General features: G+C 39.6%; 1 protein-coding gene across 4 annotated transcripts in view; it reads right to left on the bottom strand.

Moving 5' to 3' along the window:
- The window catches only part of ZDHHC15 (zinc finger DHHC-type palmitoyltransferase 15), a 99,716-nt gene extending 79,705 nt beyond the window's left edge, over window positions 1–20,011 (bottom strand). The window contains exon 1 of one of the 4 annotated variants that reach the window (XR_009734983.1): window positions 19,210–20,007. Coding sequence is in view for 2 of the 4 variants with exons in the window: in XM_061409674.1 (XP_061265658.1) it covers window positions 19,210–19,345 (136 nt within the window). In the remaining 2 variants the exon portion in view is untranslated. Of the gene's footprint in view, window positions 1–19,209 lie in introns of all 4 variants that reach the window. The other 3 variants (XM_061409674.1, XM_061409675.1, XM_061409676.1) reach the window with 3 other exon arrangements.
- Between the last annotated feature and the right edge of the window lie 4,935 nt (window positions 20,012–24,946).

The following is a 24,946-nucleotide window of genomic DNA, read 5'->3' as shown; positions in this document are numbered from 1 at the left end:
ATGTCTTTCTTTTTTAAATATGCTGTGTAGGTTTGTATAGCTTTTCTTCCAAGGAGCAAGAGTCTTTTAATTTCATGGCTGCAATAATCACCTGCAGTGATTTTGGAGCCAACAAAATAAAACCTTTCATTGTTTCCACTCTCCCCCATTTTATTTGCCATGACTACCACTCTCTATATATTTCCCCTCCTCTTTTCCCCTTTTTCTTTTTTTCTTCTCTCATACTGTCCTAATGTGGTTCTTTATTACTCCTTTAATTTTTATTTCTTATTACCTACTTTTTATTTTTATTAAAATATCTTATTTTTAAAACAAATTTCAAATTTTCAATTTTTGTTTTAGATATTTCTTTTTGATATTGTATTTTTTGAGTCTAATTTTTCCCATGCTTTTGATTTTTAGTTTTTTTATCTTTTGTTTTTGATTTTGTATCTTTGAAAGTCTGTTAATAATTTTTAATATCTATTTTCATTTGGGGTTTGATTATTGGCTTGATTGTTCTCTTTTTTGACTCTTCTTTTTAACTTTTCTTTCTCCTTTATCTTTCTTTCCTTCTCTATATAACTGTGTGAATCTCGGCTTTTGAGAGTTATTTCACCATTATTCTAGGGATTTTTTGTCTTCTGTGCTGTGTGGCCTGTGAAATATTGATGCTACAGTCAAGGTTCAGGCCCGAATCCCAGAGGTGGGAGACTCAACTTCAAAACTGTGGACCACCAGAAACTACTAACTCCATGGAAGATTAATAGGTGAGAGCCCTCTCAAAGGCCTCCATCTCAACACTAAGGGCAAGCCCCACCAAAAAGCCAGCAAGATCCAGTGCCAAATGCCACATTCCAGTCCTTCAGCTACATAGGTGCACAACCTGCACATTAGTAGATAGTCTGACCAAAGCCATACCAAACACATCAGTTTAGTTCAGTTGCTCAGTTGTGTCTGACTCTTTGCAACCCCAGGGACTGCAGCACGCCAGGCCTCCCTGTCCATCACCAAACACATAGGCACCCCAAATCTCACTACTGGACCTGGCACTGCCCTTCAGAGAGACAAGGTCTGGCTCCATCCAGCAGAACACAGGCACAAATCCCCCCAACCAGGAAACTGTCACAAGGCACTGGTCCATCCCCATCCAGGGGAGGCAGAATCCACAATTAAGAGGAACTACAACCTTCCAGCTTGAAGAAAGGAGACTCCAAACCCAGTAAATTTATAAAAAAGGAAAAGACAGAGAAATATCCAGCAGAAAGAACATGGTAAAAACTTATAAGATGGAACAAATGAAGATGAAATAGGCAATCTACCTGAAAAAGAATTCAGAGTAATGATAATAAAGATGATTCAAAATCTTGAAAACAACATGGAGGTATGGATAAATAGACTATAGGCACAGATCGAGAAGACGTAAGAAATGTTCATCAAAGACACTGAAGAATTAAAGAACATACAATCAACAATGAACAGTGCAATAACTAAGATTAAAAGTGCACTAGAAGGAACCAACAGTAGAGTAACTGAGGCAGAAAAATGGATAAGTAAGCTGTAAGAGAGAATGACTGAAATAACTGAAACAGAACATGAATATGAAAATTTGAATGATGAAAAAAGAATAAAAAGTAATGAGGACAGTCTCAGAGACCTATGGGACAACATTAAATATAACATTCAAATCATAGGGTTCCTAGAAGAAGACAAAATAAAGTCCATGAGAAAATATTTGAGGAGATTATAGTTGAAAATTTCCCTAAAATAGGAAAAGAAATAGCCACCCAAGTCCAGGAAGCCCAGAGCCTCCCAAAAAGGATAAACACACAGAGAAACACAACAGATATTAATCAAACCAACAAAAATCAAACAGAAAGAACAAATATTAAAAGTAGAAAGGGAAAAGCAACAAATAACATACAGGGAGATACCTAGAAGGCAAATAGCAAATCTTTCAACAGAAACCCTACAGGCCAGAAGGGAATGGTACTACTACTACTATTACTACTACTACTAAGTCGCTTCAGTCATGTCCGACTCTGTGCGACCCCACAGATGGCAGCCCGCCAGGCTCCACCATCCCTGGGATTCTCCAGGCAAGAACACTGGAGTGGGTTGCCATTTCCTTCTCCAATGCATGAAAGTCAAGAGTGAAAGTGAAGTCACTCAGTTGTGTCCGACTCTTCGTGACCCCATGGACTGCAGCCTACCAGGCTCCTCTGTCCATGGGATTTTCAGCCAAGAGTACTGGAGTGGGTTGCCATTGCCTTCTCCAGAAGGGAATGGTAGGATATACTTAAAGTAATGAAAGGGAAAAAGCTACAACCAAGATTACTCTATCCAGCAGGGATCTCATTCAGATTTGAAGATGAAATCAAAAGTTTTACAGACAAGCAAAAGTGAACTGAATTCAGCACCACAACAAATTGAGCTCCTCAACAAATACTGAAGGAACTTCTATAGACAGGAAACACAAAAAGGAAAGGCCTACAAAAACAAACCCAAAACAGTAAAGTAAATGGTAACAGGATCATATATACCAAAATTTACCTTAAACGTAAATGGGATAAATTCTCCAACCAAAAGATACAGATTGAATGAATGCATACAAAAAGAAGACCCCTCCCCTATACATACTGTCTCCAAGAAACCCACCTCAGACCTAGGAATAAATGCAGACCGAAAATGAGAGCCTGGAAAAAGGAACTGCTACAAGTAGAAATCAAAATAAAGCGGGAGTAGCAATACTTATCTTAGATTAAATAGACTTTAAAAAAAAGATATTTGTAAGACACAAAGAAGGACACTGCATAATGATCAAGGGATCAGCTCAAGAAGATATAACAACTATAAATATTTGTATTGCCTCCTGTGAAACCTGTATGCAGGTCAAGAAGCAACATTCAGAACTGGACATGGAACAACAGACTGGCTCCAAATTGGGAAAGGAGTACGTCAAGGCTGTATATTGTCACCCTGCTTATTTAACTTATATGCAGGGTACATCATGTGAAATGCCAGGCTGGATGAGGCATAAGCTGGAATCAAGATTGCCAGGAGAAATATCAATAACCTCAGATATGCAAATGACACTACCCTTATGGCAGAAAGTGAAGAGGAACTAAAGAGCCTCTTGATGAAGATGAAAGAGGAGAGTAAAAAAGCTGGCTTAAAACTCAACATTCAGACAACTAAGATCATGGCATCCAGTCCTATCACTTCATGGCAAATTTGCTGTAGTCCATGGTGTCACAAAGAGTTGGACACAACTGAGAGACCGAATTAAAAACCCAAAATAGGAGCACCTCAATACATAAGGCAAATACTAATAACTATTAAAGGGGATGCTGACAGTAACACAGTAATATTGCAGGACTTTAATACCTCACTCACACCAATGGACAGATCATTCAGACAAAAAATTAATAAGGAAACACAGGCTTTAAATGATACATTGGACCAGTTGGACCTAATTGATACCTACATGGTATTTCATCTGAAAACAGTGCATATGGAATATTCTCCAGGATAGATTATATCTTGGGCCAAAAACCAAACTTTAAATTTTTAAAAATTGAAATTACTTCAAGTATCTTCTCTGACCACAGCACTGTAAGATTAGATATGAACTACTGAGAAAATGACTACAGAAACACAAACACATGGAGGCTAAACAACAAGCTTCTGAATAACCAACAGATCACTGAAGAAAATATCCCTAGAAACAAATGACAACTCAAGACCAATGGAATGTAGTAAATCAATGCTAAGTTGGAAGCTTATAGCAATGCAAGCCTACCTCGAGAAACAAGAGAGGCATCAAAAAAAAAAAAAAAAAAAAAACCTAACTTTACACCTAAAGCAACTACAAAAAGAAAAAAAAAAAATCATCCCAAAGTTAGTAAGTGAAAAGAGATTATAAAAATCTTAGAAAAAAATAAATGAAAAAGAATCAAAGGAGATAATAGCAAAGATTAATAAAACTAAAACAAAACTGACAAACCATTAGCTAAGACTCATCAAGAAAAAAGGGAGAAGACTTAAACCAATAAAATTAGAAATGCCAAAGGAGAAGTTACAATGGACAACACAGATACACAAAGGATTATAAGACACCACTATGAACAATTATAAGTAAATAAAATGATGGAATTCCAGTTGAGCTATTGCAAATCCTGAAAGATGATGCTGTTAAAGTGCTGCACTCAACATGCCAGCAAATTTGGAAAACTCAGCAGTGGCCACAGGACTGGAAAAGGTCAGTTTTCATTCCAATCCCAAAGAAAGGCAATGCCAAAGAATGCTCAAACTACCGTACAACTGCACTCATCTCACACGCTAGTAAAGTAATGCTCAAAATTCTCCAAGCCAGGCTTCAGCAATATGTGAACCGTGAACTTCCTGATGTTCAAGCTGGTTTTAGAAAAGGCAGAGGAACCAGAGATCAAACTGCCAACATCCGCTGGATCATGGAAAAAGCAAGAGAGTTCCAGAAAAACATTTATTTCTGCTTTATTGACTATGCCAAAGCCTTTGATTGTGTGGATCACAAGAAACTGTGGAAAATTCTGAAAGAGATGGGAATACCAGACCATCTGATCTGCCTCTTGAGAAATTTGTATGCAGGTCAGGAAGCAACAGAACTGGACATGGAACAACAGACTGGTTCCAAATAGGAAAAGGAGTTCGTCAAGGCTGTATATTGTCACCCTGTTTATTTAACTTATATGCAGAGTACATCATGAGAAACACTGGACTGGAAGAAACACAAACTGGAATCAAGATTGCCAGGAGAAATATCAGTAACCTCAGATATGCAGATGACACCACCCTTATGGCAGAAAGTGAAAAGGAACTCAAAAGCCTCTTGATGAAAGTGAAAGTGGAGAGTGAAAAAGTTGGCTTGAAGCTCAACATTCAGAAAATGAAGATCATGGCATCCGGTCCCACGATTTCATGGGAAATAGATGGGGAAACAGTGTCAGACTTTATTTTTCTGGGTTCCAAAATCACTGCAGATGGTGACTGCAGCCATGAAATTAAAAGCCACTTACTCCTTGGAAGGAAAGTTATGACCAACCTAGATAGCATATTCAAAAGCAGAGACATTACTTTGCCAACAAAGGTTCGTCTAGTCAAGGCTATGGTTTTTCCAGTGGTCATGTATGGATGTGAGACTTGGACTGTGAAGAAGGCTGAGCGCCAAAGAATTGATGCTTTTGAACTGTGGTGTTGGAGAAGACTCTTGAGAGTCCCTTGGACTGCAAGGAGATCCAACCAGTCCATTCTGAAGGAGATCAGCCCTGGGATTTCTTGGGAAGGAATGATGCTAAAGCTGAAACTCCAGTACTTTGGCCACCTCATTCGAAGAGTTGACTTGTTGGAAAAGACTCTGATGCTGGGAGGGCCTGGGGGCAGCAGGAGAAGGGGACGACAGAGGATGAGATGGCTGGATGGCATCACTGACTCGATGGACGTGAGTCTCGGTGAACTCCGGGAGTTGGTGATGGACAGGGAGGCCTGGTGTGCTGCGATTCATGGGGTTGCAAAGAGTCGGACACGACTAAGCGACTGATCAGATCTGATCTGATCTGAAAATGGACAACCTGGAATAAATGGACAATTTCTTAGAAAACTATAACCTTCCAAACCTGAACCAGGAAGAAACAGAAAATATAACCAGACCAATCACAAACACAGAAGTGAAACTGTAATAAAACATCTCTGAACAAATAAAAACCCAGTGCCAAATGGCTTCACAGGTGAATTCTACCAAAAGCTTATAGGAAAGCTAACATCTACTTTACTCAAATTCTTCCAGCAAACTACAGAGGAAGAAAAACACCCAAATTCATTATATGAGGCCACCATTACCCTGATACAAAAACCAGACAAAGATACCACAAAAGAGAAAATTACATGTCAATATCATAGATGATGTGGCTTCTCCTTTGCCCTTGGATGCGGGGTATCCTTTTTAGCTGGGATCCAACATTCTTCTATCGATGGTTGTTCACCAGCTAGTTTCAATTTTGGAGTTTTCACAGGAGAAGCTGAATACATGTCCTTCTACTCCACCATCTTAACATCTTTATGACAAACCACTTCAGTGTTTTTCCCTTGAGAACTCTATGAACAGTATGAAAATGCAAAAAAGTATGACACTGAAAGATGAACTCCCAGGTCAGTAGGTACCCAATATGCTACTAGAGAAGAGTGAAGAAATAGCTTCAGAAGGAATGAAGAGGCTGAGCCAAAGTGGTAACAATGTCCAGGTGTGGATGTGTCTGGTGGTGAAAGTAACGTCTGATGCTGTAAGAACAATACTGCATAGGAATCTGGAATGTTAGGTCCATGAATCAAAGTAAGTTGGAAGTGGTCAAACAGGAGATGGCAAGAGTGAACATCGACATTTTAGGAATCAGTGAACTAAAATGGACTGGAATGAGCAAATTTAATTCATGACCATTATACCTACTACTTTGGGGAAAGAATGCTTTAGAAGAAATGGAGTAGCTCTCATAGTAAACAGGAGTCCAAAATGCATAACTTGGGTGCAATATCAAAAACAACAGAATGATCTTAGTTAGTTTCCAAGGCAAACCATTCAATATCACAGTAATCCAAGTCTATGCCCCAACCACTAATGCCAAAGAAGCTGAAGTTAAATGGTTATATGAAGACCTACAAGACCTTCTAGAATTAACACCCAAAAAGACTGTCATTTTCATCATAGGGGACTGGAATGCAAAAGTACAAAGTCAAGAGATAACTGGAGTAACAGGCAGCTTTGGCCTTTGAGTACAAAATGAAGGAAGGAAAAGGCTAATAGCGTTTTGCCAAAAGAATGCACTGGTCATAGCAAACACCCTCTTCCAACAACACAAGAGAAGACTCTACACATGGGCATCATCAGATGGTCAATACCAAAATCAGACTGATTATATTCCTTGCAGCCCGAGATGGAGTAGTTCGATACAGTCAGCAAAAACAAGACTGAGAGCTGACTGTGGCTCAGATCATGAACTTCTTATTGCAAAATTCAGACTTGAATTGAAAAAACTAGGGAAAACCACTAGGCCATTCAGGTATCACCTAAATCAAATTCCTTATGATATACAGTAAAGGGGACTTCCCTATAGCTCAGATGGTAAAGAATCTGCCTGAAATTCAAGAGATCCAGGTTTGATCCCTGGATCAGGAAGATCACCTGGAGAAGGAAATGGCAACCCACTCCAGTATTATTGCCTGGAGAATCCCATGGACAGAGGAGGCTAGAGGGCTACAGTCCATAGTGTTGCAAAGACTAGGACACGAATAAGTGACTAACACACACACACACACACACAATAAAGGGACAGCTAGATTCAAGGGACTAGAACTGATAGACAGTTTCTGAAGAAATATGGATGGAGGTTCAAAACACTGTACAGGAGACAGTGATCAGAACCATTTCCAAGAAAAAGAAATGCAAAAAGGCAAAATGGTTGTCTGAGGAGGCCTTACAAATAGCTGAGAAAAGAAGTGAAAGGCAAAGGAGATAAGGAAAGATATACCCATCTGAATGGAGAGTTCCAAAGAACAGCAGGGAGAGATGAGAAGGCCTTCCTAAGTAAAAAATGCAAAGAAATAGAGGAAAACAATAGAATGGGAAAGACTAGAGATCACTTGAAGAAAATTAGAGATACCAAGGGAACATTTCATGCAAAGATGGGCACAATAAAGGACACAAATGGTATGGACCTAACAGAAGCAGAAGATATTAAGAAGACGTGGCAAGAATACAAAGAAAAAAGTGAAAGTTGCTCAGTCATGTCGAACTCTTTGCGATCCCATGGACTAGACAGTCCACGGAATTCTCCAGGCCAGAAACTCTAGTGGGTAGCCTTTCTCTTCTCCAGGGTATTTTCCCAACCCAGGGATCGAACCCAGGTCTCCAGCATTGCAGGCAGATTCTTTACTGGCTGACCCACAAGGGAACCTCAAAGAATAAAAAGAACCATACAAAAAAGATGTTAATGACCCATATAAAAATGATGATGTGATCACTTACCAACAGCCAGACATCCTAGTGTGCGAAGTCAAGTAGGCTTTAGGAAGTATCACTATGATGAAAGCTAGTGGAGGTGACAGAATTCCAGCTGAGCTATTTCAAATTCTAAAAGATGATGCTGTTAAAGTGCTGCAGTCAATATACTAACAAAATTGGAAAATTCAGCAGTGGGCCAGAACTGGAAAAGATCAGTTTCGTTCCAATCTCAAAGAAAAGCAATGCCAAAGAATGTTCAAACTACCACACAGTTGCACTCATTTCACACGCTAGCAAAGTAATGCTCAAAATTCTCAAAGTTAGGCTTCAATAGTATGGGAACCAAGAACTTCCAGATGTTCAAGCTGGATTTAGAAAAGGCAGAGGAACCAGAGATCACATTGCCAATATTCGTTGGATCACAGAAAAAGCAAGAGAATTCCAGAAAAACATCTACTTCTGCTTCATTGACAACGCTAAAGACTCTGACCATGCAGATCAAAATAAACTGTGGAAAATTCTTAAAGAGATGGGAATACCAGAGCATCTTACCTACCTGAAAAACCTGTATGCAAGTCAAGAAGCAACAGAACCGAACATAGAACAAAGGATTAGTTCCAAATTTGAAAATGAGTACATCAAGGCTGTATATTGTCACCCTGCTTATTTAACTTATATGCAGAGTACATCATGTGAAATGCCAGGCTGGATGAAGCACAAGTTGGAATCAAGATTGCTAGGAGAAATATCAATAACCTCAGATATAAGGAGGACACTGCCTTTATGGCAGAAAGTGAAGAAGAACTAAAGAGCCTCTTGATGAAAGTGAAAGAGGAGAGTAAAAAAGCTTGCTTAAAACTCAACATGCAAAAAATGAAGATCATGGCATCCGATCCCATTACTTCATGGAAAATAGAGGGGAAACAATGGAAATAGTTATAGACTTTGTTTTCTTGGGTTCCAAAATCAGTGCATATGTTGACAGCAGCCATGAAATTAAAAGACACTTGCTCCATGGAAAAGCTATGACAAACATAGATAGCATATATAAAAAGAGACATTACTTGGTCAACAAAGGTCCACATATTCAAAGATATGGTTTTTTCATTAGTCATGTATGGATCTGAGATTTGGACCATAAAGAAGGCTGAGTGCTGAAGAACTGATGCTTTTGAACTGTGGTGTTAGAGAAGACTCTTGAGAGTCCCTTGGACTACAAGATCAAACCAGTCAATCCTAAAGGAAATCAGTCCTGAATATTCATTGCAAGGACTGATGCTGAAGCTGAAGCTCCAGGACCTGGCCACCTGATGCAAAGATCTGACTCTTGGAAAAGACCCAGATGCTGGGAGAGATTGAAGGCAGGAGGAGAAGGGGATGACAGAGGATGTGATGGTTGGATGGCATCACCATCTCAATGGACATGAGTTTGAGCAAGCCCTGGGAGACGCTGAAGGACAGGGATGCCTGGCATGCTGCAGTCCATGGGGTCACAACGAGTCAGACATGACTGAGCAAAAACAATCACTGATGAATACAGACGTAAAAATCCTCAACAAAATCTTAGCAAATACAATCTAGTAACACATTAAAAAGATCATACATCATGATCAAATGGGCTTTATCCCAGTGGTGCAAACATTCTTTATTATACACAAATAATCAATGTGATATACCATATTAACAAATTGAAAGATATGATCAACTCAATAGATGCAGAGGAAGCTTTTGACAAAATTCAACACCCATTTATGATTAAAAAAGAAAAAACTCTCCAGAAAGTAAGCATAGAAGGAACATACCTCAACATAATAAAGGCCATATACAATAAACCCACAGTAAACATTATTCACGATGGTGAAAAAAAGAAAGCATTTCCTCTAAAAATCAGGAACAAAATAAGGGAGCCCACTCTCACCACTATTATTGACCATAGTTTTGGAAGTCCTAGCCACAACAATCAGAAAAGGAAATAAAAGGAATCCATATTGCAAAAGAAGAAATAAAACTCTATTTGAAGATTACATGATTCTTTACATAGAAACCCCTAAAGATGCCACCAGAAGATTACTAGTGCTAATCAATGAATATAGTAAAGTCACAGGATATAAAATTAATACACAGAAATCCTTTGCATTCATATACACTAAAAAAGAAAAATCAGAAAGAGAAATTAAAGAAACAATCCCATTCACCATTGCAACAAAAACAAGAAAATACTTAGGAATAATTTTACCGAAATAGACAAAAGACCTGTATGCACAAAACTATAAGATATTGATGAAAGAGATTAAGGACAACACCAACATATAGAGAGATATAGCATGTTCTTTGATTGGAAGAATCAATATTATGAAAATGATTATACTATTCAAAGCAATCTATAGATTCAATGCATTTCCTATCAAACTACCAATGGTGTTCTTCACATATCTAAAATAAATAATTTCAAAATTTGCATGGAAACACAAAAAAATTTGAATAGTGAAAGCAATCTTGAGAAAGAAGAATGGAAATGGAGGAATCACCCTTCCTGACTTCAGACTATACTACAAATCTACAGTCATCAAGATAGTATGGTACAAATACAAAAAACAGAAATATAGACCAATGGAACAAGATAGAGAAACCAGAGATAAACCCATGTACTTATGGGTACCTTATTTTTGTCAAAGGAGGTTAGAATATACAATGGGGCAAAAAGAGTCTCTTTAATAAGTGGTGCTGGCAAAACTGGACAGCTACATGTAAAAGAATGAAATTAGAAGACTTCCTAACACCGCACACAATGATAAACTCAAAATGGATTAAAGACCTAAATGTAAGACCAGAAACTATAAAACTCTAGAGGAAAACATAGACAGGACAAAATAAGACATAAACCACAGCAAGATCCTCTATGATTCACCCCCTAGAGTAATAGAAATAAAAATAAAAATAAACAAGTAAGACCTAATTAAACTTAAAAGCTTTTGCACAGGAAAAGAAACTATAAACATGAAAAGACAACCTTCACAATCAGAGAAAATAATAGGAAATGAAACAACTGACAAAGCATTAATTTCCAAAATACACAAGCAGCTATACAAGTCAATATAAGGAAAACAAACCACCGAATCAAAGTGGAGAAAAGACCTAAATAGACATTTCTGCAAAGAAGAAGTACAGGTGACTAACAAACACATGAAAAGATACTCAACATTGTTAATTATTAGAGAAATGCAAATGAAAAATACAATGAGGTATCACCTCACATTGTTCAGAATGACCATCATCAAAAAGTCTACAATCAATAAATGTTGGAAAGGATGTGGAGAAAAGGGAACCCTCTTGCACTGTTGGTGGGAATGTAAATTGATACAGCCACTATGGAAGACAGTATGGAGACTCCTTAAAAAAAAAACTAGGAATAAAACCACCATAAGACCCAGCAGTCCCACTACAAGGCATATACCCTGAGGAAATCAAAATGGGAAAAGACACATGTACCTTTGCAGCACTATTTACAATAGCTGGAACATGGAAGCAACCTAGAAGTCCATCAACAGATGAATGGAAAAGAAGTTCAGGTACTTATATACAATGGAATATTACTCAGCCATAAGAAGGAACGTATTTGAGTCAGTTCTTGAGGTGGATGAACCTAGAGCCTATTACACAGAGTGAAGTATGTCAGAGAAAAACAAATGTCATATAGTAATGCATATATACGGAATCTAGAAAGAAAATACTGATGAAATTATTTGCAGGGCATCAATGGAGAACCCAACATAGACAACAGACTTATGGGCATGGTGGGAGTTGGGGGTGGAAGGAGAGGGTAGGATGTATGGAGAGAGTAACATGGAAACTTACATTAACATATGTAAAATAGATAGCAAATGGGAATTTGCTGTATGACTCAGGAAACTCAAACCAGGGCTCTGCAACAGCCTAGGGGTGGGATGGGGAGGGAGATATGAGGCAAGTTCAAGACGGAGGGGTCTTGAACTATGGCTGATTCATGTTGATGTTTGGCAAAAACCAACACAATTCTGTACAACAATTATCCTTCAATTAAAAAAATAAATTTAAAATAAAAAAAGACAGTATGATACTGGCAGAAAAAAGAAATATAGACCAATGGAATAAGATAGAAAGCCTGAAAATAAATTCACACACCTATGGGCACCTTATCTTTGACAAAGGAGGCAAAAATATACAATGGAGAACAGTCTCTTCAATTAGTGGTTTTGGGAAAATCGGTCACCTATGTGTAAAAGAATTAAAATAGAACTGCCATATGACCCAGCAATCCCACTGCTGGGCATACACACTGAGGAAACCAGAATTGAAAGAGACACATGTACCCCAATCTTCATCGCAGCACTGTTTATAATATCCAGGACATGGAAGCAACCTAGATGTCTATCAGCAGATGAATGGATAAGAAAGCTGTGGTACATATACACAGTGAAATATTACTCAGCCATTAAAAAGAATACATTTGAATCAGTTCTAATGAGGTGGATGAAACTGGAGCCTACTATACAGAGTGAAGTAAGCCAGAAAGAAAAACAGCAAAGGAACCAGAGATCAAATTGCCAATATCTGCTGGATCATGGAAAAAGCAAGAGAGTTCCAGAAAAACATCTATTTCTGTTTTATTGACTATGCCAAAGCCTTTGACTGTGTGGATCACAAGAACCTGTGGAAATTTCTGAAAGAGATGGGAATACCAGACCACCTGACCTGCCTCTTGAGAAACCTATATGCAGGTCAGGAAGCAACAGTTAGAACTGGACATGGAACAACAGACTGGTTCAAAATAGGAAAAGGAGTACATCAAGGCTGTATATTGTCACCCTGCTTCTTTAACTTCTATGTGGAGTACATCATAAGAAACACTGGGCTGGAAGAAGCACCAGCTGGAATCAAGATTGCCGGGAGAAACATCAATAACCTCAGATATGCAGATGACACCACCCTTATGGCAGAAAGTGAAGAGGAACTAAAAAGCCTCTCGATGAAAGTGAAAGAGGAGAGTAAAAAAGTTGGCTTACAGCTCAACATTCAGAAAACTAAGATCATGGCCTCTGGTCCCATCACTTCATGGGAAACAGATGGGGAAACAGTGGAAACAGTGTCAGACTTTATTTTGGGGGGCTCCAAAATCACTGCAGATGGTGATTGCAGCCATGAAATCAAAAGATGCTTACTCCTTGGAAGGAAAGTTATGACCAACCTAGATAGCATATTGAAAAGCAGAGATATTACTTTGCCAACAAAGGTCCATCTAGTCAAGGCTATGATTTTTCCAGTGGTCATGTATGGATATGAGAGTTGGACTGTGAAGAAAGCTGAGTGCCAAAGAATTGATGCTTTTGAATTGTGGTGTTGGAGAAGACTCTTGAGAGTCCCTAGGACTGCAAGGAGATCCAACCAGTCCATCCTAAAGGAGATCAGTCCCGGGTGTTCATTGGAAGGACTGATGCTGATGCTGAAACTCCAATACTTTGGCCACCTCATTGGAAGAATTGACTCATTGGAAAAGACCCTGATGCTGGGAAGGACTGGGGGCCAGAGGAGAAGGAGACAACAGAGGATGAGATGGCTGGATGGCATCACCGACTCGATGGACATGAATTTGAGTGAACTCCGGGAGTTGGTAATGGACAGGGAGGCCTGGCATGCTGTTAATGGACAGGGAGGCCTGGCATGCTGTGATTCATGGGGTCGCAAAGAGTCAGACACGACTGAGTGACTGAACTGAACTGATACATGGAATTTAGAAAGATGGTAATGATAACCCTATATGCGACCCAGCAAAAGGGACACAGGTATATAGAACAGTCTTTTGGACTCTGTGAGAGAAGGTGAGGGTGGGATGATTTGAGAAAATAGCACTGAAACATGTATATTATCATATGTGAAACATATCATATCATGAAACAGTCCAGGTTTGATGCATGAGACAGGGTGCTCAGGGCTGGTGCACTGGGATGACCCAGAGGGATGTGATGGGGATGAAGGTAGGAGGAGGGTTCAGGATGGGGAACACATGTACACTCATGGCTGATTCATGTCATTGTATGACAAAACCACCACAATACTGTAAAGTAATTAGCCTCCAATTAAAATAAATAAATTTAAAAAAATAAAATGCCCAAAAAAAGAAATTTGGAGGACTCACACTCTTGACATCAAAATTTAAAACAAAGATGCAGTCATCAAAGCAAATGTGGTACTGACAGAGGAATCGACAAACAAATCAGTGGGACAGAATTAAGAGTACAGAAATAAATCCATACCTCTATGATCAATTGGTTTTTGACAATCATGTCAAGGCTATTCAATGGTGTAAGAATAGTCTCTTCTATAAATGATGCTGGGACATCTTCATAGCCACATGAAAAAGAATGAATCTGGATTCCTCCCTCACTCCATGTACAAAAATTAACTCAAAATTGGCCAAAGATCTAATCATATTTAATAAAAAGTAAAAACTATAAAAATCTTTTAGAAGAAAATACATTGGTAAATCTTTATGGCCTTGCATTTATCAATGGGTGCTTAGATATGATACCAAAAAGCAGGCAACAAGTAAAAATATAGGTAAGTTGAACTTTATCAAAATTAAAGATTTTATGTATCAAATGACAGGCTTCCCAGGTAGCTCAGTGGTAAAGAATCCACCTGCCAATGTAGGAGACGCTGGAGACGTGGGTTTGATCCCTGGGTCAGGAAGATCCCCTGGAGGAGGAAATGGCAACCCACTCCAGGTTTCTTGCTGGGACAATGCCATGGACAGAGGAACCTGGTGGGCTACAGTCCATGAGGTCGCAGAGTCAGATACGACTGAGCAACTGAGCAGATATCAAATTATACTATCAAGAAAGTGAAAAGATAACACACTGAATGGGAGAAAGTATCTGCAAATCATTTTCTGATAAGGGTTGAATATTCAAAATACATAAGGAAATCTTATAATTCAAAAACAAAAAGATAAATAACCCAGTTAAAAATGTGCAAAGGACTTAAATAGATATTTCTTTAAAGAAGATATACAGATGGCCAACAAATACATGAAAAGATAATCTATTTCATTAGTCATCAGGGATATGCAAACCAAAATCACATAAGATACTACTTCATAGCCACTCTGATGGCTATAATTTAAAAAGGAAAATAAGTTTTGGTGAGGATGTGGAATATTACTCAGCCATAAATAAGAATGAATTTGAGTCAGTCCTAGTAAGGTGGATGAATCTAGAGCCTGTTATACAGAGTGTAAGTCTGAAACAGAAAAATAAGTATCATATATTCAAGCATATATATGGAACCTAGAAAAATGGTATTGATGAACCTACTTGCAGGGAAGGAATGGAGACGCAGACATAGAGAAAGAACTTGTGAACACAGTGGGGGAAGGAAAGTGGGAAGAACGGAGAAAGTAGCACTGGTATACATACACTATAATGTGTAAAACAGATAGCTAGTGGGAAGTTTCTACATAACACAGGGAGCCCAGCCTGGTGCTCTGTAGTGATCTAGAGGGGTAGGATGGGGTAAGGAAGGGAGACTCAAGAGGGAGATGATATATGTATAATTATGGCTGATTTGCATTTTTGTACAGCAGAAACCATCACAACATTGTAAAGCAATTTTCCTCCAATTAAAAATTAAATTAAAAAATAAAAGACTTATTAAAGCGGGGGGAATGAAAGGATGGACTGGTGGAGCCAGAATTGGAAATAAAAGCTATCTTACCTTTCTAGTTTTTAAATAATGGTATCTGATGCAAAATGTTAAGAAAATACTGTGCAGGCCAAATGAAACACATCTGTAGGCTACATATGGCCTGTGAGTCACAAGTTTAGACCTCTGTATTGGTTGAAAGTAGATGGAGTTAAGTAAGATACTGTGGAGGTTAAAGCATGGACTGAGGAGCTATACTGCCTGGGTTGCCATCCAAGCTTGGACATTTACTAGGTCCATGACTTTAGACAAGTTTCACAATGTGTCTGTGCCTCAGTTTTCTTATCTTCAAAACAGATATAATGATAATGCTTGCCTCATAAGGTTGTTATAAGGATTAAGTTTGTGTGCCTGTGTATGTTTGTGTGTGTGTAGTCACTTAAAACAGTGCCTGCTGCTGCTGCTAAGTCACTTCAGTCATGTCCGACTCTGTGTGACCCCATAGACAGCAGCCCACCAGGCTCCCCGTCCCTTGGATTCTCCAGGCAAGAGCACTGGAGTGGGTTGCCATTTCCTTCTCCAATACATGAAAGTGAAAAGTGAAAGTGAAGTCGCTTAGTCATGTCCAACTCTTAGCGACCCCATGGACTGCAGCCCACCAGGCTCCTCCACCCATGGGATTTTCCAGGCAAGAGTACTGGAGTGGAGTGCCATTGCAAACAGTGCCTAGAATGTAGTAAATGCCCTGCAAATATGTTAAATAAACAAAATAAATAAGCTTCTTTTCAGCTTTTACTATTATATAACTTAATAAGAACTTGTAGAAAGCTAATTATTAATTTGGTCTTTACATCATTTTGCACATCTGCTCAATGGGGATAGTAATGATATCTGCTTTGTATGGTTAGTGTTAGTATTAAATAAGTTAATATATTAAAATGTTCATATATCTACAGTACTTAGAACATTGCCTGGCACAGATCAAGCACTATGTTAAGTGTTAGCCATTATTAATTTTTAAAATAATTGCTTGGCAAAGCTCATGTAGGTCAGTACTGAAAAACTCCAAAATATGTCTGATATATTTACAATATGGCATTGATCCTAGGAGCAACAATAACAGAGCTGAACTTTTAACCCTTCGATCAATCATTCAAAAGAAGAAAGTGGTGAGCTCTGGGAATAGAAAAACTTCCCAGTCATTGTACAGCCCATTTAATACACCTGCATATCAGAATGTGATTAAAAAAAGAAATACAGCCTAAATTTGTATTTATGAAGGCAACTAATTGAATTTGTAATAACCTTTCTGTATTTTCCTTAGTAAATCTAAGAAATGGACCAGGAAAACTCAAACTCTGATGCACAGAATCTATAAGAAACTTCTATATTAGAAAATATAGCTATCTTCTGTCTCCCTAGTTAATCCCAGTCTACCTGGAGTAGACTATTGCTTTGTTAAATATGTAAGAAACAGAAATTATAAGTGGAGTCAGGTCCTAGGGTTAGAAAAAGCAGGACCTCAACCATAATTTTTAAGAGGAGAAGAATCTGATATAAAGAAATATAGGAGTCTTGGAAGGATTTGAAAGTGAGGGGATGTCCAAAGAGACAAATAGGAGTCCTAATGTGAGGGAACGGAAATATACTGGGACCTCACATTGAATGAATAGGGAACATTATAGGACACAATTTTAAGAATGTTAGAAGTGGGATTCTATACTGAAGTGACAAGATTAGTGGAACTTCCTTTGAGAAGAGATGGGGATTCTTCAATGTGAGAGGCAAAGAGAAATCTCACCATGAGAAAAGCAGAGGTTCTTTTGCGAGGATATACTATGAAGACTCCATTGTGAATTGATAACACTATAGGGGACTGGGGTTAATCCAAGTGGGATAGAGTCTTGGGATTTGCATCTGTAAATACTGTGGAATTCTGAGTTTGAGAGCGTGAGATATACTGTGGGAACTGTTTTATAGACTGGAGGGGATGAAATGTTCCCTGGTGTTATAGGACTGGGTGTAACAGGAGACCCTAGATTTATAAAAGTATGGTCTAATGAGAGGGGACAAGAAATGAGCCCCTCATTGTTAGGAGAGGAAATATTAGAAACCCCTGAAGGAAAGTATGGTGTTTCCCTAGTTTGAGAAGACAAGGGACAAGTGTAATCCTAGAAGAAAGTAAGTGAAAATAATAAGAAACCCCAGAGGAAGAGGATGGCAAAATGTGGGGCTAACAGTGGAAGAAGACTGCAGGAGGTGGGGGGTATATTTCAGAAAAGATAGCAAGAGGAGATCATCATATAGAAAACTAATGGCCTTTGGAAGGTGTATAGGGGATATTGTGGGAACCCTTGAAATTGAAAATGTTAGTCGCTCAGTTGTGTCTGACTTTTTGCAACCCCATGGACTGTAGCCCACCAGGCTTCTCTGTACATGGGATCCTCCAGGCAAATATATTGGAGTGGGTAGCTATTCCCTTCTCCAGGGGATCTTTCCCACCCAGGGATCGAACCCTACCCTCCTGCATTGCAGGCATATTCTTTACTGTCTGAGCCACCAGGGAAACCCTTGTAGGAGGGTAAACAGGATACCCTAGTGTGAGAAGAGAGTGGACAAAGCAGTACCATAGTGTGATAAAAAGCAGGGTGACTAGTATGAGGTGTCAGAAAATAATGTGGGGCCATGAATGGGAAGGAGTGAATGTACCTCAAAGCAGGCAGGCAGGAGACTAAGGGGAGCTCCAGTGTGACAAAATCAGGGCTTCTTGTATGAGCAGAAAGGATGGGATGTATTGTAGGATTCCCATTCCATTAGAGAAGATCAGAAAATGGGGAATGGAAGGGAAACTAATCGAACTTTTAGTTTAGTCCCACAGGGAAAGAGGAATGGAAGGCACATTACTTTGTGAAAAGGGGAGACTACAGTGGGATAGAACAAGGTGTACTGTGGGGTCCCAAGTGGCAGAAAATGCACTTCAGCTGGCTTGAGAGGATGACTGGAAAAGGAGGAATCCCAGTGTTAGATAAGGGAGAGCTAGTAAGGGAGTACAGGAAATATTTGGGGGTTCCTAATAGGAAGAAATTGGAAAATATGGGGCTCTTAGTTGGGTGAATTGGAGGGACTCATAGTGTAAGTGGCCAGTTTAAGTATACAGGGTACGTTGTTTACTCAACTCGGTAGGATGACAGCCCCTAGAACCAGAGCACAAGGCACAAGTGGTTGTCCTGTTTGAGAAAAGGGGACCCCAGTGGGGGGGTGGGGAGGAAATTCTTGTGGGTATGGCCAGGAAGTAATGTAAGAAACCCTGGCTAGGAGACGATAGCGACATGGTGGGACACTCGTGGGAGGGTGCAAGAAATACTATGGGAAGCCATAGGTTGGAGATCAAGAGATCTCCAGGGAGCTTAAGGAAAACCGCAGTGTGAGGGCTAAGAACACAGGGGACACCAGTGTGAAGGGTAGGGCAGACGGTTATGCTGAAGCATAATTTCCCCACCTTAGGTGCCAGCTCGACTTACCCAGGCAGAGTTCAAAGACGTAGGCATAGTAGGACCAGAGCACGACGAGGACGATAACGAGCACTGGCACCCAGGAAAGTACACGGCGGCAGCACCGTAGCCCCCCGGACAGAGCCATCTTCCAGCCCCGCCGCATCTTAGGCTCGAAGATCGACCGAGCAGGCCTGCTGGCGCTGGGTCGGAATTGCTGGGCAGCGGCTGAGAGGCGGGAAGACGCGCTGTGCGGCGCTCCACTGCCTAGCCTGGCGGGAACAATCTCCCCTAGTCGATACCACCTGTGGGGCTGCAGGCCAGAGTGCACCACACACAATAGGCATGAGTCACGGCGAGGAGGAACAGGCGGTGTTGGAGCGGAAGATGATCCGTCAGGCTGGCGAGGCTGGGCACGCTCAGAGGGAGTGGAGAGTGCAGTCCCTCCTCTTTCCCCCTCTCCCACCCCTTGCCACAGCACTTGATGCAGGGCTGGACCTCTGCAAAACTCTTAAGCAGAAGAAATTGAGGTCCGCCCATCTGCTCTTACTGCACTGCGTTCCCCTCATCTCATCTCCGCTCTGATCTCTTTCTGTTTCTTTGTCCCCTCCCTCCCAACGCCACACACACGCACACGCACACACACACACACACACTATTGTCTGACACACTCGAGCACAAAGACACGCAGTGTGAAATATACGAACGGTAGCATCTAATGACTTAAAGATCATCCAGCCCCATACTCCCACTGCTGCTTGAACAGTATGCTTAACACGTAGCGCCGCAGTTGCTGCTTGGGTAAGTCCATTAACAGGAAGCTCCCTCCTCCTTTCTCTAGTTCCCTTCCCCCCGAGTCAACTTAGTCCATTTATTTTAAGAATAAATAAACATATTGGTACAGAAAAAAAAATGGGAGAGATGTCAATTCTGTGAGAGGTGAGAGAAAACTACAAGGTAGTGATATTTAAGCTGGGCTTCAGTAATAAATAAGAGTTTGCCTAACAAAAGGGAGGGGAAGGACTTTTCAGACAGAGGAAACAGCATTTGTAAAGGCAGAGAGTCCCGGGCTTCCCTGGTAGCTCAGATCTTAAAGCCTCTGCCTGCAGTGGGGGAGACACGTGTTCGATCCCTGGGTCGGGAAGATCACCTGGAGAAGAAAATGGCAACCTAATCAAGTATTCTTGCCTGGAGAATTCCATGGACAGAGGAGCCTGGGAGGCCACAGTCCATGGGGTCACAAAGAGTTGAACAGGACTGAGCGATTAACACTAGACACTGGACACTGGAGAGGAATGAAAATACAAACGTGTTCAAGAAACAGTCAGCACAGCTTGAGGAGAGAGTATGTGAAGAGGAGAGGTCAGGAATGAGACTGGGAATACAAGTCGTGAGTAGAGTACACCCTGCCAGGGTATGTGGACATAATCCTGTAAAGCAGATTATGAACAACCATTAAAGGTTTGGGGGCAATGAATTGAATAATCATTAAAAGTTTTGGGACAATGAAAATGACATTATCAAAAGTGTATTTTTGTAAAACAACCGGCAGAATTTTGTAGAGGGGAACAGCCTGGAAATACACATCAATTAGAAGGCAACTATTTCAACAAGTGTTTGCAGAGTGGTTGCTTTGTGTTAGGTTGCTGCTACTGCTAAGTCACTTCAGTCCTGTCCGACTCTGTGCGACCCCATAGATGGCAGCCCACCAGGCTCCCCCGTCCCTTGGATTCTCCAGGCAAGAGCACTGGAGTGGGTTGCCATTTCCTTCTCCAATGCATGAAAGTGAAAAGTGAAAGTCAAGTTGCTCAGTCATGTCCGACTCTTCACGACCCCATGGACTGCAGCCCACCAGGCTCCTCCATCCATGGGATTTTCCAGGCAAGAGTACTGGAGTGGGGTGATAAAAAGAATGACAAAAGGGGGCCTGTCTCCAAGAAGCTCATGTTCTCATCACAGCAATAGGTGTTCAATGACATAAGTACAATAATAGAAGTATAGCAAGCTTTTGTACATTTATAGATATGATAAATTTGATAAATACCTGCTGTTCAAAGATTCCCAAGTAATTCAATGGTATAGAACCCACCTGCCAATGCAGGAGACGTAGGAGACCTGGGTTCCATCCCTGGGTTGGGAAGATCCCCTAGAGGAAGAAATGGCAACCCAATCCAGTTTTCTTGCCTGAAAAATCCCATGAACAGAGGAACCTGGTGGACTGCAGTCCATGAGCTCGCAAAGAGTTAGACACAACTGAGCACCCAGGCAGGTTCAAAGATTTATGAAGATCTGTGACATGAAGAAATTTATAATTTTGCTAAGACTCATGTTGCTCTCTGTTCTTATTCATAGTTACATGTGCAGCAAATTTCCTGAACTGATAAGAACTTTGTTGTTTCTTTTCAGATTGTTACATTCATAGTTAATACTACTAAATAAATGATGTAATGAAATGCAGCTCATTTCAATTAAAATATTTATTTTTTAATAGCCTGATAAGACTTGTGCCCTAAGGTTCTGACGTAGATTTTCAAATATTTTTCCATCTTTTTGAGATAAAACTGACAGATAAAAGTATAGGAACTTCCCTGGTGGTCCAGTGGTTAAGACATGCTGCTTCCACTACAGGTTTGATCCTGGTTGGGGAGATAAGATCACATATGTTGACTGCACACACACACACACACACACACACATATATATATGATGATTTGATATACATATACATTGTGAAATGATTGCCATAATCAAGCTAATTAACACATCCATCACCTCACACAGTTACCATTTTTGACAATTATTTTTTATTGAGTATATTTGACATACAATAAACATTGTGTAATTTAAGGTGTACATCATGTTGATTGGCAGTACTATTGCTATTGTACCCTTAGCTAACATCTGTACCACACCACATAATGCAAATATGTACATTTAAACAACTTCTGCCTCATTTTCCCACCCCAATCCCCACAGCTCCTGGTAACAATATGTTTTTTTTTAATTTCACATGTAAGAAATATACAGTATATGTCTTTCTCTTTATGACATCTCATTTAGCATAATGTCCTCAAAGTGCATCCATATTTTTGAAAATGGCAGAATTTCCTTTTTTCTCATGACTCAATAGTATTTTATATGTATACTAGCAATTTTGACGGAGAAGGCAATGGCAACCCACTCCAGTACTCTTGCCTGGAAAATCCCATGGACGGAGCGGCCAGGTGGGCTGCAGTCCATGGGGTCGCTAGGAGTCGGACATGACTGAGCGACTTCACTTTATTTTTTCACTTTCATGTATTGGAGTAGGAAATGGCAACCCACTCCAGTGTTCTTGCCTGGAGAATCTCAGGGACGGGGGAGCCTAGTGGGCTGCCGTCTATGGGGTCGCACAGAGTCGGACACGACTGAAGTGACTTAGCAGCAGCAATTGTGAATAATGCTGAAATAAACATGGGAAAATATATGTTTTCTCAGTAACCTTTTTCACTTCCTGTGGATATATACCCAGAAGTGGGATTGCTGGAACATGTGGTTGTTCTATGTTTAATTTTTTGAGTAACCTCCATAGGGTTCTCCATAGTGGCTGAGCCAGTTTACAGTTCCACCAACAGTGCACAAACAGTTGTTACCTCTTGTCTCTTTGATGATAATCATTTAACAGGTGATATGTCGTTGTGGTTTGGACTTGCATTTCCCCAATAATTAGTTATATTGAGCACCTTTCACATACCTTTTGGCATCTGTATGTCATCCTCAGAAAAATGACTATTTAGGTAGTACTTTGTCCATTTTCAAATCAAATTGTTTATTTTATGCTATTTAACTGTATAAGTTCCTTATATATTATGGAGAACTTCTTATCAGAAATTTGATTTGCAAATATTTTCCCCATTCTGTGGGTTGCTGTTTAATTTTGTGGATTGTGTGCTGTGCAAAAGCTTTTTAGTCTGATATAATTCCACACATTTGTTTTTGCTTTTGTTGTATTTGCTTTTGGTGTCATATCCAGAAAATAATTGCAAAGACTAATGTCAAGGAGTGTTTTCCCTCTGTTTTCTTCTAGGAGTTTTACAGTTTTGGGTTTAAGTCTTCAATGCATTTTGAATTGATTTTTGTGTATGATGTAAGATAATTGTTCAGTTTCTTTTGCATGTAGATGTCCAAATTTTCCAGAACTATTGATTAAAGAGACTATCATTTCCCCATTGTATATTCACTCTTGTTAAAAATTAATAGACGGCTTATATGTGGCTTTATTTCTAGACTCTCATCAGTTCCATTGGACTATGTATCTCTTCTTATGCCAGTACCACACTGTTTTGACTGCAATAGTTTTTAATAGAGTTTAAAATCAAGAAACATGATGCCTCCAGCTTTGTTCTTCTTGCTCAGGATTGCTTTGGCTATTCAATCCTTTGTGGTTCCATATACATTTTGCAGGGATTCCCAGGTGACTCAGTGGTTAAAAATCTGCCTACCAATCAGGAGACTCGGGTTCAATCCCTGGGCCAGCAAGATCCCCTGGAGAAGGAAATGGCAATCCCCTCCAGTATTCTTGCCTGGGAAATCGCATGAACAGAGGAGCCTGGCAGCTACAGCCCATGGGGTTGCTAAGAGTTGGATGTGACTAAACCACCACCACCAGCATATATTTTGCAATAGTTTTTTCTATTTTTATGAAAAATATCACTCATTTTGACAGAGATTGCATTGACTCTGTCGATCACATTGGGTAGTATGCACATTTTAACAATATTATTTTTCTAATCCATGACCATAGGATATCTTTCTATTTAATTGTATCTTCTTTAGTTTCTTTCACCAATGTCCTAAAGTTTTGTATGCAAACTTTTTTTCATCTCTTCAGTTAAATTAATTCCTAGGTTTTTTTTTTCAGGCTGCTGTGAAAGGAATTGTTTTCTTAGTTTCTCTTTCAGGTAGTTTGCTGTAAGAATATAAAGATAGAACTGATTTTTTATAAGTTTGCATCCTGAAGTTTCACCAAAATCATTTATTAGATCTTGCAGGTTTTTGGTGGAGTCTTTAGGGTTTTCTAAATATAAGATCAACTCATCATCTGCCAACAGACAATTTTACTTCCTTACTTTCTGGCTTGGATGCTTTTATTTATTCATTTATTCTTTATTTATTTTACTCTGTCTAGATAGGACTTCAGTCTATGTTGAGTAGAAGTGGTGAGAGTGGGCATGATTGTCTTGTTTCTTATCTTAAAGAAAATGCTTTCAGATTTTCACCATTGAGCCCACACCAATGTTAGGTGTGGGCTTGTCATATATAATGACCTTTATTAAGTTGAGGGACATTTTTCTATACCTAATTTGTTGAGTTTTTAATAATGAAAGTATGGTGAATTTTGTCAAATACTTTTTCTGTTTCTATTGAGATGGCCATATGATTTTTATTCTTCATTCTGTTAATATGATGTGTCACATTTATTAATTGCATATGTTGAACCATTCTTGCATCCCAGGGATAAATTTCATTTGATCATGGTATAAGATCCTTTTCATGTGCTATTGAATTTGGTTTGCTAGTAATCTGTTAAGGACTTTTGTTCATCAGGGATGTAGTCCTATTGTTTTCCTTATTTAAGTGTCCTTGTTTGGCTTTGGTTTCAGGGTAATGTTGGTTTTGTAAAATGGTTTGGAGGTGTTTCCTTCTGTTCAATTTTTTGAAAGAGTTTGAGAAGGAGTAGAAATAATTCTTTTTAAAATGTCTGTTGGAATTCACCAGTGAAACCACC

The sequence above is a fragment of the Bos javanicus genome, chromosome X (genome assembly GCF_032452875.1).
Source record: "Bos javanicus breed banteng chromosome X, ARS-OSU_banteng_1.0, whole genome shotgun sequence".
Classification (NCBI taxonomy): domain Eukaryota; kingdom Metazoa; phylum Chordata; class Mammalia; order Artiodactyla; family Bovidae; genus Bos; species Bos javanicus.
This window is presented reverse-complemented; position numbering and strand designations above follow the sequence as displayed.